Source organism: Exophiala dermatitidis (genome assembly GCF_000230625.1).
Source record: "Exophiala dermatitidis NIH/UT8656 unplaced genomic scaffold supercont1.1, whole genome shotgun sequence".
NCBI classification, from domain to species: Eukaryota; Fungi; Ascomycota; class Eurotiomycetes; order Chaetothyriales; family Herpotrichiellaceae; genus Exophiala; species Exophiala dermatitidis.
The window spans coordinates 793,634-811,883 of record NW_008751646.1 but is presented as its reverse complement, the minus strand read 5'-3'; the positions used below and the strand labels follow the sequence as shown (position 1 = coordinate 811,883).

Genomic DNA, 18,250 nt, shown 5'->3' with positions numbered 1-18,250 from the left:
AGCAATGGCCCAAGCTCACAGGTAGTTCTCCCTCCCCGAAGATTGCCGTGATCTGACGGGGTTTCAGAACCTACAAGAAGATCACGTTTGAAGGAGACCGTCCCAGACGAACGGAGCAGAGTGGCATGTTGGAGGCGTACCTCTACAGCAACCAGACTGTATTCGATGCCGTCCATTTCGAGAGAGGCCAGCATCGAAGTGCGGCGACCCAACAGCAGGGAAATCTGGAGACAGACCAGAACGAGCAAGACAGTATCGATGACCTGCTCGAGACCATGGATGCGTTGACAGATGCCGAAATCGTGCGGGATGCATTGGCGCTGCGGAACGCCAGTTGATTACTATTGGTTATGGTTAAGGACCCCAGATGAGGCTGAAAGGCGCATAGGAAAAGGACAGTGCATACTTATGGTCAACTTGAGTGGGCGCGGATGGATAGAACGGAAGCAGGTCCAACTCGGAGGAATATTTTGATTTGTATTATTATTATTATTATTACAGGTATTTGTCGTTAGACGCTGGATGACACCCACCTTCCTAGATACCTACAGTGCAGTGGCCTTAGGCAGGAGTGCATCTGCTCCTCCAATTTCGACGTCAGACGCTGCTGCTGCCAGTACCACTGGTTATCAGGTACTTACCCGAGGTAGCCACCTACATTGAAGGCAAGATACTACAGTACAACATCGTACATGTGTGTAAAAGTACTATACTTACCTGCATGTCCCAAAGTACAGCCAAGCGACACTACTACCTCTACCTACCTTGATATCTACTTATGCATGGGACAAAAGTTGAACGCAGGCACATGTTTTGTTGCCGTTTCTGACCAGCAGCCTTTGACCACTACAGGTCGTTGCAGATGGCTGCAGCACAATTGTTGGTATGCGTTGGCGGTATGCGTTGGCAACGGGAGAGGAACATGGCGCATGCCGATATGATCTTTGCATCTTCATTGCCATCTGTGACAGCTCCCATTTTTTGGGTCTGACTACTTCCGCTTCCGTGGCCGGAGTTGGCAACAGAGGTGATATCGTCTCTTGCTGCAGTAGTCAGACGTGAGTCGGCGGCTGTCGGCACCGATAGCATGTAATGCCTGCCATCGGGCATTGTATGTGCCAGGCTGAAGACACACACGTTGATAGTTGGACATGGCGACGGAACTCTGCAAGTGTAGGGAGATATACAGTCTAGGCAACCCAAGCAGCAGAGTCAGAATACTACTAGTATGGTACTGCAGAAATCCTTTGCAACAAACATATTTCGCGGGTTACTCGGCAACTCCAAAAGGGGTATACTGCCACAAGACCTTAAACAGCACAAGACACGTCTATTGTAGGTTCCTGCCACACCGAACATTCCATAGTACTTGTGCCACGACGAGTATCTTCCTTCTGACAATTTTGAGAGGACTCTAGCAAGCAGTATGCCATTCCTCTCATTCCAGACTCTCTTTTCTTCAGGTCTCCCATCTCCCAATCCACAGACCCGCAAGCCGCCCCGCGCTTTGAAGACTCTCCAGCATCCCTCCGCATTCGCCTAAAAAGCTAGGGCGTCTTCTCCGCAAAGACAGCCATGTCCTTCCCCGGGCTCGGTCGACATCTACCATGTTTGGAACTCTGTTTTCTCTCCCATTCGTCCAGCGCCAGCCCGGCAATCTGAACTAACCCTTTGACTTGCCTGAGAAAGGCAAACTTTACTCCGTCACCAGGACGCCGCGATCCGTGCCTTGACCCAAAGAAGCGGACACGAATCTGCCTTAACTAGATGAAGCAACTCCAGAGCCGAAGGTAGGTCTTTTTGATCCAGGGAAGCTTTTCTCATGCAAAGAGCACTCGAGCATTCCAGAGCTATAAACACCATGAGCTTCTGTCTATGCCATGATGCAACAGTCTTGTCTGTCCTCGAAGTCCTCGCATTCGGGCATCCCCTTCTGCCCGCCAGCCGTTGTCATTTTGTTACTTGGACTATAAACCATACTTTGGTGTGATCTCATCTCTGGACCTCCTTTTGTGCAATTGAAGGGCGCACACCTCAGACCTTTGAGCTTCCAAAATGCGCCTCTTCTCACTCATCGCCGCGGGCATCATGTTGCATTGGCGACTGGCGACCTCGCAAGAGCTATCGGATATCCCTGTGTGCGCTGTACGTCTTCCGCCCCGGCCTTGATTGCCATATGGCCACATCCATTGATCAATCCTAACCCAACACCACCACTGCAGCAACAATGCATCGTTACCGCCATCACCGACACAAGCTGTACCGTCACAGACGCGCATTGTATCTGTGCCAAAGACTCCTTCACCACTCAAGTGGCAGGCTGCATTCCGAGTGCCTGCAGTGCTTCGGACCAGGAAGGTATGTCCACAATCCGCCACAATTGTCATCGCTCTTATGCATCGTGACGGGGTCATATGTTGGGGTTCCTGGGAGCCAAAAACAAACGCACGATTAAGCCGGGAAAGATTACATTCGATGCACTTATCTGGCTTTCCCCAGTGACTGCATCTACTTGTTCCACCGGTGGATTGATTGATTGCTGATGATTTACTGACACGATTACCCTTCAATCTACTAGCTACCCTCACCTTCATCCAGAAATACTGCGCCAAAGTCGGCGTCACCGTGACACTACCCTCGTCGAGTGAATCTGCTTCTGCTTCTGCCTCGGCCTCATCCAGCACAGCCAGTACAGGTGATAGCGGTTCATCTTCGTCTGGCTCTGCGGCTGCATCTGCAACATCATCAGGCTCCGCGGCTTCCGGCAGCAGCAGCAGCAGCGGCTCGGCTTCTGCGGCCGTTTCCCCCGCGACATCATCTGCGGCCGCCGCGGCGCCTGCCAGAGTGTCGGGCCAAGAATGGGCTGGCCTGATGGGCATGTTGGGCCTCGGAGTGGCAGCCGTACTGTAGTAGATGGAATAGTGGTGCTACCACAGAGAGTAGCTTGGTCTAAATCCCCAAGCCACTGAGCAATGTACATAGGATGCGAATTAAACATCTAGGAATCCACACCCTGCAATGAAAGGTCCAGTCCTCAGCTGTTGAGCCCCGCTGGAGGCAGAGGGTCGGGCCGTTGCGGCTGATCCATCAGCATTCATAACTCCTGCCATGATGACCCGGGGTGGGAAAAAGCCATCCCAAGGGCGAGGGCCGCCCTCGACGATATCGATTTTTAAACACCTAACAGCAGTGTTGCAGGGATGAACCGAGTGCTCTGGATGACTGGTTTGACTATTGACATTATGTCCCTCGGCCCTTTCGAAATAGCTGGGCCTTGGGTTCGCCAGATGTCTATTCATGGCGGGGGTGAAACCCCGTCCTCTATAACTCTAGTGCAGACGTAGTGGGTACTCTTCAAAGGGTACGGCAATTCTAATCATGTGGTCATCATCGACATCGGCCCGTTGGAACAGCCAGGCTGCTTGATCTCTCTGCATGCATTTTCCGAATGACGCTTCTGCATACCCTATTGCATGCGTTCAACCTTCACCATCAAGACTGCTGCGAACTTCTCACCAATTTCTCGAGGATGGAAAGCACGCCTGTAACCGAGTTAGTACGAAAGCAAGCGGCGAGAAATATTGAGCAGATACTTACCAGTTACTCCTTGAGTCAAGGTTGCCGAAGCCTCGGTGCTTCTGGCCCCCAGTGTGACCGTAACCACATCTCGAACCTTGCCAGCCTTTTCCAGTTTATGCGCCCAGGCGAAAGCATATTCATCCTCTCGGGAGTCGCCAATCACCAAGAGGAAGTCAGGCAATGGCACACCCCTCTTCTCCATCCGGTCACTGATCACTTGGGTGGCTAGTCCTTTGTTGACGTCCATTTCGGAGATAAACAATCCGTCTTCGATGGGAACAGCACTGACATGTTGTCCGCGACAAGCATCATTGATATGATTGGCACATTCACCGGCTTGTTTGAAAGCTCCGGCTCGATCCTCGGCATCGCTGTAATCAAAAATCAAAGAGCAGTGTCGTTCCTCGATCCGACTACCCTCGATTCTCTCGACATAATACTTAAGGATGCTTCGGACGCCGTCTTTCCAGTTCTTGAAGTTGTCGAGGTCGGCTAACTCGTCCCATTCATCCGACCCAGGTTCCATGAGGAACCCGCCATTCTCGGCAATCATCCCCAGGCCGCTAACTGGACTGAACAGTCGTTCCATTTCTTCGGGCATTCGGGAACTCATGACATAGACAGTGTTTCTCTTATCCTCGATCAAGTCATTCAGGACATCAATGGATCTCTTGGGTGTGGTCAAAATAATGTCGGTGGGAGATCCCCAAGACGCCAAAGTACCTTCGTAATCCAGAATGATCAGCCGTTTTGAGGCTCGGAGGTATTTTGGTTTCAAAGAAGTCAGCGACAGGCGTGGCACTGATGTAGAATCGCGGATTGAATGTTCTTTCCAGGCGTGGTCCAAGGCCTTAGTGTATGTATCAAACCACTGGACGGCGTTCTGCTTGACGACAATATCGTGCATGTTCTTCCACCGTCGTTCCCTTTCATCAGGTTGCATATCAAGGGCAGTCTTGATGGCTTGTGCGCATTGGCTGTAATGCCATGGGTTGACCAGGATGGCGTTGTGTCCGAAGACAGTAGCTGAACCTGTAAACTCACTAAGAATCAACGGTGCATGCTTCGTGTCTGCGAATTGGCCATCCTGGCAGATCACAAATTCATGACTGGTGAGATTCATTCCTTCGCGTAAGCTGGTGATCATCAGACATTCCGCCACCGTAAGTAAGGCCAGATACTGAGCAAAGTCAATGTCCTGCTTCAAGAATACCAATGGCTGGTGAGCCAGAGTTGAATGGATCGAATTGACTCGCGTCACAATGTCGGCCACGGTGGCGCTAAGCTCAGGATCTTCCGTGGAAGAAGTGGCAATCTGGATCAAGACTACCTTGTCCTTGTACTCCGGGTACTTGTTGAGGAACAGCTCATAGGAAAGGATCTTCTGACGAACGCCTCGAATGTTGTCCAACTTGTCTCGGGCAACAATGATTCGTTTCCCACGGTATTTGTCCGTGATAGTGTTTACCCATTCGGAGACCTCGGGCAAGCGGCGTTGCTGGTCGAGAGATTTGGGGTCGATGCCAACAGGGCAGGTGCTGACATGAACAAATCTTCCGTCTTCCAGGATGACGCCATGTTTGGTTGCTTCGACGTTAAGGAGACGGCTGCACGTCTGCAGGAAATGGTGACAATATTCGTCCGTCTGGAACCCAATCATGTTCGCACCCAGGATGCCTTCCAAAAGCTCCGTTCGAACAGCAAGGCATCGGAAGATCTCCGACGATGGGAAGGCTGTATGTAAGAAGAACCCAATCTCCGCCTCAGGAAGTCGTTGCCGGAGCAAGCCCGGAACAAGGAGGAGGTGATAGTCATGAATCCAAATCACATCGCCTTTCTTCCAGTTTTTCGCAATGCGGTCGGCGAAAGCCTCGTTGACCTTCACATAAAACACCCACGAATGATCCTCATATGCTTTACTCTTGGGATGGTCGGGTATTTGATAGTGGAAGACCGGCCAAAGGATTGTTTTGCAGTAATGTTCATAGTGGCCGTTGAGATCACTGTCACTGACGTATACAGTCAGAGAATCGTAGTCATTCTCCAACTTCTCTGCAATGTTTTCCTTGAGAGAGTCGTCCAACACATCGATGGGGCACCCCAGAGTTCCGACCCAAGTCTTCTCATCCAGACTCCCTGCTTCAGCAGCAGCATCAATGGCGTTAAACAGACCGCCATTGCCGAGCAGCGCCTTCTCCACGGTGTAGCTATCTTCCGAGAACGGCCGCTCATGTCCATGACTGAATGTCCGTGTTCTCTTGTGTTGCCGTCCCCACTTATTCTGGATGGTATTGGACACAACCGCGGCGGCCTTGTCCATCTTGTCCTTGGCCTCGGCAGCGGCGTGCTTAAGGATCGAACTCGGAGGAGGCGACTTTGCACGGGAAGGTGGCTGGTTCCAGCCAAAGGTCTTGCCCCATCCTGGGGAATGTAGATCATGGCGTGAAATCGCGCGGGGATCTCGTTGCAGCGCCGGCCGAGACTGCTGGTTTGTACGCGGTAATGTCAGGCTGATCGGTCGTTCGACATGGGGAAGGAATATTTTCTCATGATCGGTTGTCGCACCCGGCGTCTGGATTAAAGAACCCGGACTCTGGGTAGCGGCAGCTCCGATGCCCGGGGCAGGGGTGAACAAGCTCACAGTCTGACCGTCGGTCAGAGGAGTTGGAGGAACAGGAATCTGCGAAGCGGCAGACTGATTCCTCTGCAGGTCGGGCGATTCTGGTTGAGAGCCCGCTGCATCGAAATTGATGGTGTAGGGTAAGAAGAGGGTAGCCACAAAAATAGTCATCGTGGCATACGGTGTTGTTCCTGAGAGCAATGATCTAGGTCAGGACTTGGTGCAGAGAGGAACAACAATGACAACCAAGAAGTCGGTCGGGCAAAGTATTGGTCTCAATGCGTGAGTAGCTCAGCGCTTGTACCTAGCGGCCAACTCGGAACGTCGAGGAGCACCGCGCAACGGCTGCGGGGTGACCTGTCTAGAACGAGAAAGTAACAGAGGATTGAGCGGCAGTCAGTGTAGAGAAAGGGGGCAAGCAGAGGTAGAGAGATTCGCCGGCGACCAACTACACAGGACGACGGTTCCTAGTAGAAAGTACGTTGTAGTTGTACTGCTTCGTAGCGAGGGAGGAAGAGGGCACGACGGGTGACGAGCGGGAGAAATCTACCACTGGCTCAGCAACTGTCACTGTGCTGGAAGTCCAAACCCGCGTGTCACGCAAGCCGCTATTATTGGACCGGAGAGAGGCTACTCTGGACAGTTGTAATGACCGGATGCCTCTTAGTAGGATCCCGGCTGCCCTTCCTGATCTATTCACTTCCTCAAGTCAGACCAACATGCCACCTAACAACCAGCAAAGTCCCGTTGAGACCATGACCGCATTCTAGAGATTTCCAACATCGCGATCTCGCAGGTTTGCTGAGCGACTACGCAGGTTATTGTGTACACTAACCACAAGGTCTTGCCTTAAAAAGTTAGCATCCCAACAGCAGGCGTGAGATTCCGCAGGCAGAATCTCTTAGGGCCGCGGGGGGCTAAAAACCGCGGTGGAAAGTGACGCAGACGGTGGAAACTGGCCGCCTGCCTAGCATTGTCATTGGTTGACGGCTGGATACGGTTGGAGCAGGCTGAGGTCAGAGGCTGGAAGGCTCAACCTGCACATCCATCAAGGACGTCGCGACCAGTGAAATGCCCTACTAGTACTGGTATTGCTGGATGTGCACGCTTGCTTTCTTCAGCTCGAGCCTCACCCAATTGCGCTCTCCAATTGGACCGGGATATCATCCGGAAGACTAAATCCTTCCTAACAATCGTTAACGGCTGCTCGTTCTCTAACCTCAAGAATTCTGGACACAACTTTCGTCCGCCAACCCTTCAAGTTACCATCAACCACCACCCTTCAGCCCGCTCTCTCGTGGTCTCTGCTCCATTGCACTCTGCATCCAGGCGAAAATTTTCATACCCAATCGGTCAAGTGAAGAGACGATGTTCAATTGAGTTGACTCAAACGACATTTGGGTCGACGCCGTTCTCAAATAATGGTGTTGAACAGAATATATCATTTTCCACCATCGCTCTGTCACCCTTGCTCTCTTTAACTCCCTGCCATGCCTCTCTATCTCACCGCGGCCCACTCATCACGCATCACTAAGCCGGCCCAGAGATCCGACCCCTTTAGTCGTCGTCATTCCTCCTCGCCTTTCGCGAGCGTCCCCCGGACCAAGGCGTCGTCGCAAAGGACCAAGTCTCTATCCGATGCTCTTGGCAAAGACTTGGATGAAGAGGACGACGAGTCGGAGGATAGGCTTGTGCCCAGCGGCAAGATTTTGACCACCATCTCCGTGGACTCGGCCAAAGATGTCCTATCTGCTGTACAGCACGCCCGCGCGTCCATGTTCGCCGCTATCCCGGAGAGGGCGGGCATGAACAGCGTGCGCATTTCCGAAGTATTGAACTTTCAAAGGAACATGCCGCCTATCGTGACACTGGCACATGTGCATGCCTTGATTGCCGCCTCATCGAAGACGGAGCGCCAGATCGCTGCTTTGCAATCAGCTGGTAAGCTGCGCAAGATCAAGGTAACCGGTCGTGGTAACGACATCAGCGGCACCAGCGAAGTTCTGATCACCATGAATGATCTGCAAGCCCTGCTTGAGCGAAGTGCCGTTGCATCAGACATTGTAACAAACCTCTGCAATGTGCTCCGCCGTCAACCTCGTGCTACCTCCATCTCACCCCGAGACCTCCCTCCTTCCCATGTGGTTGCTCTTACTCGAGCAGGTTTTCTCGTATCTGCAAGCCCTTCCGGTTCCCGCAATCTGTCTCTTGCCGGTTCCTCGCTGGTCTCCGCACCCAAGATCTCCCGAGCGGCTTCAGGCACATCGGATGCCGTTGGCGGCGACGCCGCTTTCGAAAATCTTGGTGGGGTCGGGACTGCCAGGAGGCATCAACTTAGTCTCCGCCCCATTGAGAGCATCCAGGGAAGCGAACTAAGCTTATCGGTACCGAATATTGGTCCGTACCTAAGACTTCTAACTGCGGGTCGTGCACATCTACTCGAACTGTTAGGGAAGTCGAAATACAGGGAAGGGCCCTTATACCTCCTGCGCGAGCGTTGGGACGGTGCTGTCGATTCCGACAACCGCATCTCCGTCGCCAAGCGCATCAGGGGAGAGTTCTCAGGGGTGATGCCCGCCAGAACGAAGAAGTGGAAAGATCTGTATGGTCTTAACTTTGACTGGGTGGTCGAAGAGTGCCTTGGCGCCGGCTTGGTTGAGCTTTTTGAAACTCGAAGTGTAGGATTGGGCATTCGAGCCTTGACATGAATGCAGCAGGGACAAAGTCGATTGAGCTATTCCGACGTCTTTGGACCTGCTCTGACACTGTCATGGGCTGGTCCTGTTCCATGCCGCTCAGACCGCATATTGAACACCTCAAGGCTTTGGTCTCCTCGAAGGCACTCACTGCCACGGGCCATCATCTTCCTCAGAAGCCAGATATGCGGAGCTGCAGAGATAGTTTTACTATCGGTTCAACAGAAAGCGACATTGCGCGGTACAGCACTTGAAAAGCCTGCCATTGCTCGAATGCAACACACCATGGGCTTCGCGGCGGGGCGCAGAATATGGTGCGCTGGGATATTTACACCAAAGATGTAAAGAGAAATCCCAAAGGTTCAAAAATCGCTCCGCAAGTTGAAGCGGCTGTCTGCAGATTGACGGAGGCTTCCAGACCGGCAGATGTGGCCTTTTTTGAGCGGCAAACACCCGCTGCTCCGGACCAGGTCCCAAGAAGAGGACTTGGTCATCCATTGTGCACACTGCGGCCGTCTCTGCATAGCTCCTATGGAATATAGGGTAATGATATACGACACCATGTTACATTGGGTGGCGGCAAACATTCCTGATACATAGTCTTGCAGAAAAATGGCTATGCTCAACATGGACGGTCAATAAGCAACGAAGGGGGACCTTTGCCCCAGCATATATGACATTGAATATACTCAAAGCAGCGTTAAGCACTGCCAGAATAATTTGTTTGTACGAATAAGTTCCATTGGTTTTCTGCTTTGTGCCCGTCGAAATTCTGTTGAAACACACTGGCAGCCCGAGTCACCACCCAAACGCTGGGTTCCAGAATAAACGCAAAAGAGGCTTAGATCTTTCCGCCACTCAACTTCTCGGCGATCTTCTTCATACGTTCTTGATCACGTAGAGCGCGCTCGTTCACATCTGTTGCAAGCATCAGTCCACCACGGCCTTGGTCGGCCGTCCTGTCTCGTCCACGCCTGATCATCTCCTCCACGGTATCTGGCTTCCCACTGCGCCAAATGCTCCTGGTCGTAGTGAAGGTCTCGTCAATCGCCTTGGCCAACTGCTCTTTGGTGGTGATGAAGGAGCGAGCATTCATGTACAGGGCGTGAAGCTTGTCGAGGCGGTCCTCGTGCTTAGCAGCCAGTCGAGCCTCGTGGGCAGCCTTGCGTTCGTTGTAAATGGCCAATTCTTCCTCGACGGACAGCTGGAGCATCTTCTGCGGCTTCATGGCCGAAGGAACCGAGACCTTCGTCAAACGCTCATCTTCACGCTCTGGCTGCGCTGCGAGTCGGGCGGTTTCTTGTCGCTTCACGGCACTTCGTTGTGCGATGTGCGAGTCGATTGCCTTCTTTCGCTGGTATAGCTTCTGCAAACTCTCGCGCAAATACGACTTCCGCAGCTCGGCCATCCGGCGTCTATATTTTCCAACCTCCGATAGCTTCTCCTCCGGCAGCACATTTTTCGGCAGAGGGTCTCGCGTCACATTTGCCAGATACTCCTTGCCTGGCTTGTCGGGACGGCGGGCCGGGAACAGCTCCCGGGGGACAGGGAGGATGCCCTTGACCGGAGCAGGTCGTTCACGTAGTGATTGATGTGGTTCCGGAACGTCGACAAATACTGGCGATTCAGGTGGGATGTATCTGCGGCTCGAGGTGGTGGTGAAGGTTCGTGTCTGTGAGGGCTTCAGCAGCCGCAGGCGGCACACTCGACACATGGAGCTGGGAAGCGCCTCCATGTCGGTTAGCCTCAACCGCTGGACAGCAGAGAGTATGCAGGCCAAACGGCTGCGTGCAAGATGCGGATGTGTGTTCGATCCAGATAGTTGAAGCCGTATCAGCATTGAAGTTACAACTTTCAGAAACGCAGTTTGTAGACTATGCCAAATTCGGAACATCGCCGCCGTTGTGCTTGGCTCGAGTTGCTACAATTTGATAGGGCGGCAACAGTTAAAAGTGCGGAGCTGACCAAGGCTGAGGACAAAGCAGCAATAGATTATTTCTAACAGGGCAACCTGGAACGAAATTTTGGCGCGCCTCCAATATTTTTCTCCATATCCCAGCACTCTAGGTTTTACCGAGCCCTCCATCTTTGCATTTCCTCTTCATTGCTTGCACTTTGCCCACCCTTTCCCAGCTGGTTGGGGCAGTACTGTGGTAGTCAGTGATCCACCAGCACCATGGGGGCCAGGAAGAAGGAAGCCTCCCGCCGGGAGCGGCAGGGCGTCTCGTCCGACGGGATGGGAAATGTCAAGGTGAAGGGGGAGAACTTCTACCGGTAAGTTGAAAGCAAAAGGCTATGACTACTGTGTAACTGACATTGCTATTAGAAATGCCAAAAAGCTCAAGACGTTGAACATGCTTAAAGACGGAAAGGCGCAGAGAAATGCGGCCGGAGACATTACCAAAGCAGCCTCCTATCAATCTCGAGAAATCCCCAAAGCACGGGTAGAGCCGAATCGGAAATGGTTTGGGAATACTCGAGTTATATCCCAAGAGGCATTGGAATCATTCCGACAAGCAGTGGCTGAACGGGCGTCTGATCCGTACCAAGTCTTGCTCAAGACGAACAAGTTGCCGATGAGTCTGATCAGGGACAATGAAAACACCAAGAACGGCATCAAGCAGCATCAAGCGAAAATCGCCGTCGAATCCGCTCCATTCGCAGACACCTTCGGTCCCAAGTCGCAGAGGAAACGAGTGAAACTCAGCGCCGCTTCGGTGATGGATTTGGCCAATGAATCGGTCAAGATGCACGATAACTACCTGGAGCGGTTAGAAGAGAACAAGCTACTCAGCGGCCAGGCTGCCGAATCGATGCAGGGACAAGAAGAAGGCGAACTAACAACTGCTCGCGAGCCGATTTTCTCCAAGGGCCAGAGCAAACGAATTTGGAATGAATTGTACAAGGTCATCGATTCGTCTGACGTTGTGATCCACGTTCTGGATGCTCGGGATCCTGAAGGGACAAGGTGTCGTAGTGTGGAAAAATACATCCGAGAGGAAGCGCCACACAAGCACCTGGTCTTCGTGCTGAATAAGTGCGATCTGGTGCCTACCAAGATAGCGGTAAGTTTTCCCAGAGCCCCATGCTGTTCGCTCACCACGCCGCGCGCCTATCCCCTGCACCACCTTCCATCGCTAAGTCAAGGCGCCTTTCTGCCTCGTTGCAATTTTTCTCCATGAAAGTGTGCCTGTTACAGCTTTGGTACATCAAGCAGCGCTCGCCGCCATCTGGCGGTCTTCGACCTGGCATCCGTCTTGGAAGCCTTGTCATTAGAGCGCATGGCGTGTTTCGTTTGAGTTGAGGTCTGCTTGGAGCGGGAATTTCTCGGTCCTTCAACTCATGGCATACCTCTTAGTAATGTCTCACACATACTGATTATATTTCTATAGGCCCAATGGGTGCGATTACTGTCAAAAGAATATCCCACGCTAGCATTCCACGCGTCCATGACCAACTCATTCGGAAAAGGCTCTTTAATCACACTGCTACGACAATTTTCAACTCTTCACGCCTCCAGAAAACAAATCTCGGTGGGCTTTATCGGATACCCTAACACAGGCAAGTCCTCGATCATCAATACACTCCGGAAAAAGCGGGTCTGCACTGTCGCTCCCATTCCTGGAGAGACGAAGGTCTGGCAGTACATCACTCTGATGAAGAGAATCTACCTGATTGACTGCCCTGGAGTTGTGCCCCCGAGCCACGGCGATTCAGAAGAGGATATCTTGCTTCGGGGTGTAGTACGGGTGGAAAATGTTGAACATCCTGCACAATACATCGAAGCCGTCCTGCGGCGAACTCAGACACGCCACATCGAACGAACATACGAGATGAAAGCCTCCGAATACAATAATGACCCGATGGAATTTCTTAGCATTCTTGCTCGCAAAGGCGGCAGATTATTGAAGGGTGGTGAGCCGGATGTAGATGGCGTTGCCAAGATGGTGCTCAATGATTTCCTGCGTGGCAAGATTCCATGGTTCACGCCTCCGCCAAAGAGAGAAGGCACGGAGGCGGCTGAGGAGGATGGCTCGGCGCCACTCGTGGAGGGGCGTGAAGGTCGGTTGGGAGAGATGCCCAGCAAAAGAGGCGCGGAAACCGCTCAGTCAGAGGAAGACGAGGAGGAGGCTGACTCCGAGTCCGAGGCCGAGTCACAGGACGAACAGGATGCGGATCAAACGCATAAAGACGACGACTTTGCGCAATTTGACGATGACGATGACAACGACGATACGAACGCTTCGGAAAGTGGGGATAATGGCGGGACCCAACTGTGATCTAATCCGCCTTATTGCTGTCTGTAACTGGCAATAACGATGGATTTCTATTCCTGCAAACTTTAGTAGCATACATTTGAACTTGCGATTCTCTCTTCTTCAGTTATCTCGTGATCGAGCATGGTGGTAACAGTCGTCTCGAGGACAAAGAGACGGAACCGTGTCAGTCGCGTGTGACATCAAATCAGGTGACGACCCCAAACTTGAACATCATGATGTTCTTTGATCGCTCTTTGCCTCATAAGTCCCGGGCCTCTTCCGGCCTACACACTCATTCATCATACTACCTGTGCCTATATCGTTTCGCTGCAACCACCTGAATTTTACCAGAAATGATTCTCCTCTCTAGGATTACGACTTAGGGGACAAAGTCCAATGCTCTTCTTGTATGCTAGCCTGTACCTGTGGTTATGGGGGGTGGTAGCGAGTGCGCTTCCGGCGCACTGGCGAGCCAACGACAGGGAGATCTCTCAACAAACCTTTGAGTCTCTTGAAGAACTTGCGCGAATTGTGGACATTTCCTACTGCGTCGGCACTACGGGCATACAGAAGCCGTTCAAATGTCTCAGCCGATGCAGCGACTTTGAGGGATTCGAGCTCGTCACAACGTGGAATACAGGGCCGCTACTCTCCGATTCATGCGGCTACATCGCCGTGTCGCATCCTCCCTTTGAGAAGCGAGTCATAGTTGCCTTCCGAGGAACCTACTCCATAGCAAATACCATCGCCGACCTCTCCACGATCCCATCCGAATATGCGCCCTTTCCCGCAGATGCTGACAACAATTCGGTTTGCGCATCATTAGTCGAATCGCAGAATGACAAGCGGCCGTTGTTGCCACAATTGGTGGCCCAGCAAGCAAAGAGAAGTGTGCAGGAGGTGGAATGTCCCAACTGTACAGTCCATCTCGGATTCATGACATCGTGGAAAAACACCCGCTGCACCATCGTGCCACATGTGGAAAAGGCGTTGGAAGAATATCCGGACTACAAGCTAGTCCTGGTTGGCCATTCTTTAGGAGGTGCTGTTGCTGCTCTCGCAGCTCTTGAGTTCCAGGCCCGCGGTTGGACTCCTTATGTCACAACATTCGGCGAACCTCGAGTTGGCAACCAGGCTTTGAATGAGTTCATCGACAAACGGTTCAAGTTGGACACGACCAAGCCGGAAGAATCGATGTATCGCCGAGTCACGCACGTTGATGATCCAGTCCCTCTCCTCCCGCTAGAGGAATGGGGCTACAGAATGCACGCCGGCGAAATTTACATCTCGAAGCCTTCCTTGCCTCCAGCGCGTGCCGACCTTCAATACTGTTCTGGCGACGAGGACCCCAAATGTATTGCCGGAGGTGCATCTCCTGACTTGGAGAGTGATTGGTCGGAAGCAAACGCCTCAGCTGATCTTGATGTCAAGACTCTTTGGGGTATCGGCCGGCGGTACAAGTTGTGGGAGCTTTTCTTTGCACATAGGGACTATTTCTGGAGGTTGGGGCTTTGTGTCCCAGGGGGTGACCCCTGGGACTGGTCTAGAGGCAGACACAACGAGAGCATGAATGATGAATTATAATGTGTTGTGGCCCAGACGGTCAAAGAGTCTGGTTCGGGCTGATAGGGCCAGGGAGGGAGATTCCTGATTTTATACCTAATGACACGTTGAGGAGCACGGCGATTCGGTCACTCCTTGTTTATCCAAAGGGCACATTGTCCCTAGATACCTAGGCAATCAATCATGATATATGACGATAGGGAAGAAGTGCCTTTCACCATCCTTTTTTTGGCTCTATAGGTAGTGTGTCTTGGATTTTCAGTAGGCCTCCTTCATAATTGAAGCAGCAGCAGCTAAAGACAGCTGTAACAGAGACGCCGCTGGCACTCCTACGAGGCGTTGTAACTTCGCACGAATGTAAACCGTGAAGTTCACTGCCACCGGCCGTGGAGATGAATTGAGCCATAAATTACGGTGAACCAGCCGGACCACTGACGCCGAATGATATCGCCAGTTTTTATACTATCGCGAACCAACTTGAACAACACCACCACTTTCTACAGTATCTCGAACCTACTCTGACTCGCGTCCCATCAAAAACTTGCGTCGACGTTCTTTGGGGCAGTGTTGATACCCAGAAATCCATTCTTTAAAGGGTGTACAGCGCCTCCACCCTGACTGACATCGTGCGGCACCACAACGACGACACTCTTCTCCTTTCCAGTATTTCAAATGGCCTCACAATTATTACCGCTAGGTCAGTGTGAAAAGTGCAGTTGGACACTAGAAATGGTCTTGGGTTAACAGGACCAATACAGAGCTGATTGACAAATGTGTCGGGTCGAGGATCTGGGTTGTGATGAAAGGCGACAAAGGTAGGTTGTCAGACCCCTCTCTCACTTGCTCTCAATGCGAACTGGTCGCATCTTCAACCAGTGCCTTGATGGATATCGAGATTTGAGATCAGGGACTATTGCTGATGAGACCACACAGATTTCGCGGGCACGTTACTCGGATTCGATGACTACGTCAGTAAGTTTGCTTTTTCCCTCCGTCATAGGAATCTTCGGCCGTTGCGGGTAGTGTGGATCGTGGCGATGCTAATATGTCTTCTTACCTGCTGAAAGATATGGTGTTGGAAGACGTGATTGAATTGTAAGTGCATAACAGTTGGAGCCCAGTGTTGTTGGAGTTACGAGTACTGACCGGATTGATCCAACAGCGACTACACAGGCGCACAGACGAAACTGCCTAAGATCTTGCTCAATGGCAACAACATTTGTATGGTAAGTACATACATGAATGGCTTGACTGGTTGTTGCGCGGGCACCGATGGTTCCATTTACGACTGGACGGGGGCCAAAAATGTGTTCCTTGACTCGACGGCCCGTTGCAATGCAGCAGTGTCGTTCGGAAAATGGTCATTGTATAGCTAACGTCTTGTCTCTTATTTGAACAGTTAATACCTGGCGGAGAGGGTCCTGTGCCTGCAGCATCGTGACAGCGGTCTGATATAGCTTGAGCGGTGTGGTTGGCATGGCGGAAAGGCAATTGCAGCATGACACGAAGGCACTAAGCAGGTGGCAGTGCTCCTTTATTGTCTGCGACATCAGCGTCGAGCCATTCTGAATTGCTGTAGTAAGCAATTGAAACTAGAATAGGGTGCAAAAGCTGCGGACAGAATGCCGCCCGAACGTCTAAACAACAGAAACCAAGCTACCGATATCTGAGACCATCTCTCTCTTTCCTTTCCGCAACCTTGGTCATTGTGCAAATAGCGCCGCCGACTTCCGTAAGACATCGACGGCCTCGACTTGTACACGTCGCACGATTTCAGCAGCAGGCAGGACCTCTCGGACGAGCCCAATACCGGTACCGGCGTAGGTGGTCATTCTCCCTTCGGGACCCCATCCAGCGTCCCCCAACTTCATTGCCTCCTTGTAGCGGTCTACGTTTTCCTGCTCGGGCATGCCGTGAACAGCATCAAGATACGTTCGGTTCACGACACCTCGTCCATTGTAAGTTTTGGGCCATCCATGGATTCCCCGGACTGTATCGTAGATGGTGGTGCTGACGGTATTTGCACCCCCATCTGTGACCCTCAGCACCTCATTCTGGTAACCTTTGGAGATGACAGCCTCTTCGGCGGCCAGAAACCGCGTTCCCAACGCCACACCCTGAGCACCGAGCGCCAACGCCGCCGCGACTCCTCGGCCGTCAGCGATGCCACCGGCCGCAATGAGCGGGATATGATTGATGCCTTCAGCGGCAAGGGCGTCGGCCGTCTCGGGCAGAAGCGTCATCAGACTCGCCCGCTGTGCCAGGCCGTGTCCGCCGGCATCGGCGCCCTGGACCACCAGCACATCTGGCTTAGTGGTCTTTGCGACCTCGATGGCTTCGGCCACTGTTCCAATCTGGACCCAGATCTTGGTCCGTCCTTCGCTCACTGTGCGGATGGCTTTGGCCCAATCAATCAGATCGCTCAATTGCTTGGGCGCGAAGAACCACACGGCCGCCACGGGATGTGCTTTGAGCGCGTCGATGGCTAGTTGTAGATCGCTACCCCAGTTTTGAAAGCCAACACCAATAGGGAGCACGCCGTTGTGTAGCGGCACGTTCTGCGACTTTGCATACTCGGCGGCTTCGGCCATGCCGCCGGCAAGATAAGACAGGTCGAATCCGCCGGCGATAAAGCCAAATCCACCTCCTGCTGACACGGTCACGGCCATTTTGCCCAGGGTGATTTTCATCATGGGCGCCGAGACCACCAACGGCGCGTCCGGAGTTGTCCATGGGTAGTCATTGTGAAGGGTGTTAGGTGCCATCTTGACGTTTATCTCGTGGCTGTATGTTGGCAGGTAGACAAGATGTAGCGATATGGATGCCTTGGACTAGTATGATATGACACAAATACTAGAGTATAGTGAAGGAATCTCAGCCTTGGGGCAATAAAAAAAGTATAACAGAACTCGGAGGACCAGGAGCTGCTGTCACATTGGAAAGCCCGATAGAGCAAGATCCGGAGAAAGCTGTATATGTATCTATGTGAGTCAGTAGCTAGCCGACAGAATGCCGCTGTTTTCGTAAGCAGATAGGATTAGCCCTTGGTCCTCGTGTAAATAAAGGTTATTGAATCTCCGCGGATATCGTCTTGTACTGACCATGAAGCCTATGTCCTCGACTAAGTGACCCATTCAACCACGACGGAATAAACCTGAACCAGTCCGCTTTACATAATACGTGACTGACACCAAGCCCGCCAGACGGCTTAGGGAACCGATGCTCGCATCGTATTCGCGAATTCATGGTGAGCTTCGACATCTGGGTGGGTAATCATAATGCCTCGGATGATGGTCGCTGCGCCAAATCAGGCCCCCGGTCGCACGGATCCCCTTCACGTGGGTTCGCTTGCTCTGCCCTACAATGAAGGTACCGTGCCAGTGTGGTGGTACTCTGGGTTCATGTGCGCCACACTGCAGTCAAAGCCACAACTTGAACACAGCCACAGATCGTGTTCGGCAGACCTTCCCTCCGTCACTTCCAGTAGTAGAATATCACTGGCAGACTCACTTCGCGAACTTCATGTGAATTCA

General features: G+C 52.3%; 9 protein-coding genes across 9 annotated transcripts; 6 read left to right on the top strand and 3 right to left on the bottom strand.

Annotated features, from left to right (window-relative positions):
- Positions 1-4: 4 nt before the first annotated feature.
- On the top strand, positions 5-338 carry HMPREF1120_00297 (uncharacterized protein; the record flags this gene model as incomplete). The annotated part of the gene is made up of 2 exons (XM_009154291.1): positions 5-21; positions 68-338. The coding sequence occupies 2 exons, from the start codon at positions 5-7 to the stop codon at positions 336-338; spliced, it is 288 nt and encodes a 95-aa protein (XP_009152539.1).
- A 1,034-nt stretch (positions 339-1,372) lies between these two features.
- On the top strand, positions 1,373-3,101 carry HMPREF1120_00296 (uncharacterized protein). Its single transcript, XM_009154290.1, has 3 exons — positions 1,373-2,145; positions 2,223-2,358; positions 2,579-3,101. Exons 1-3 carry the CDS (start codon positions 2,056-2,058, stop codon positions 2,908-2,910), a joined length of 558 nt encoding a protein of 185 aa, XP_009152538.1. The 5' UTR covers positions 1,373-2,055; the 3' UTR covers positions 2,911-3,101.
- A 391-nt stretch (positions 3,102-3,492) lies between these two features.
- On the bottom strand, positions 3,493-6,370 carry HMPREF1120_00295 (alpha,alpha-trehalose-phosphate synthase (UDP-forming); the record flags this gene model as incomplete). Its single annotated transcript, XM_009154289.1, has 2 exons — positions 3,493-3,542; positions 3,598-6,370. 2 exons carry the CDS (start codon positions 6,368-6,370, stop codon positions 3,493-3,495), a joined length of 2,823 nt encoding a protein of 940 aa, XP_009152537.1.
- Positions 6,371-6,920: 550 nt separating this feature from the next.
- Positions 6,921-9,630, top strand: HMPREF1120_00294 (uncharacterized protein). Its single transcript, XM_009154288.1, has one exon. It carries the CDS (start codon positions 7,690-7,692, stop codon positions 8,905-8,907), a length of 1,218 nt encoding a protein of 405 aa, XP_009152536.1. The 5' UTR covers positions 6,921-7,689; the 3' UTR covers positions 8,908-9,630.
- Positions 9,631-9,736: 106 nt separating this feature from the next.
- On the bottom strand, positions 9,737-10,630 carry HMPREF1120_00293 (uncharacterized protein; the record flags this gene model as incomplete). The annotated part of the gene is made up of 1 exon (XM_009154287.1): positions 9,737-10,630. One exon carries the CDS (start codon positions 10,628-10,630, stop codon positions 9,737-9,739), a length of 894 nt encoding a protein of 297 aa, XP_009152535.1.
- A 441-nt stretch (positions 10,631-11,071) lies between these two features.
- HMPREF1120_00292 (uncharacterized protein) lies at positions 11,072-13,175 on the top strand (the record flags this gene model as incomplete). Its single annotated transcript, XM_009154286.1, has 3 exons — positions 11,072-11,169; positions 11,222-11,960; positions 12,288-13,175. The coding sequence occupies 3 exons, from the start codon at positions 11,072-11,074 to the stop codon at positions 13,173-13,175; spliced, it is 1,725 nt and encodes a 574-aa protein (XP_009152534.1).
- Positions 13,176-13,550: 375 nt separating this feature from the next.
- HMPREF1120_00291 (triacylglycerol lipase) lies at positions 13,551-14,738 on the top strand (the record flags this gene model as incomplete). The annotated part of the gene is made up of 1 exon (XM_009154285.1): positions 13,551-14,738. The coding sequence occupies one exon, from the start codon at positions 13,551-13,553 to the stop codon at positions 14,736-14,738; it is 1,188 nt and encodes a 395-aa protein (XP_009152533.1).
- A 428-nt stretch (positions 14,739-15,166) lies between these two features.
- HMPREF1120_00290 (U6 snRNA-associated Sm-like protein LSm5) lies at positions 15,167-16,392 on the top strand. Its single transcript, XM_009154284.1, has 6 exons — positions 15,167-15,414; positions 15,476-15,532; positions 15,651-15,689; positions 15,785-15,812; positions 15,880-15,943; positions 16,117-16,392. Exons 1-6 carry the CDS (start codon positions 15,390-15,392, stop codon positions 16,156-16,158), a joined length of 255 nt encoding a protein of 84 aa, XP_009152532.1. The 5' UTR covers positions 15,167-15,389; the 3' UTR covers positions 16,159-16,392.
- A 28-nt stretch (positions 16,393-16,420) lies between these two features.
- On the bottom strand, positions 16,421-17,482 carry HMPREF1120_00289 (oxidoreductase 2-nitropropane dioxygenase; the record flags this gene model as incomplete). The annotated part of the gene is made up of 1 exon (XM_009154283.1): positions 16,421-17,482. The coding sequence occupies one exon, from the start codon at positions 17,480-17,482 to the stop codon at positions 16,421-16,423; it is 1,062 nt and encodes a 353-aa protein (XP_009152531.1).
- Positions 17,483-18,250: the final 768 nt, after the last annotated feature.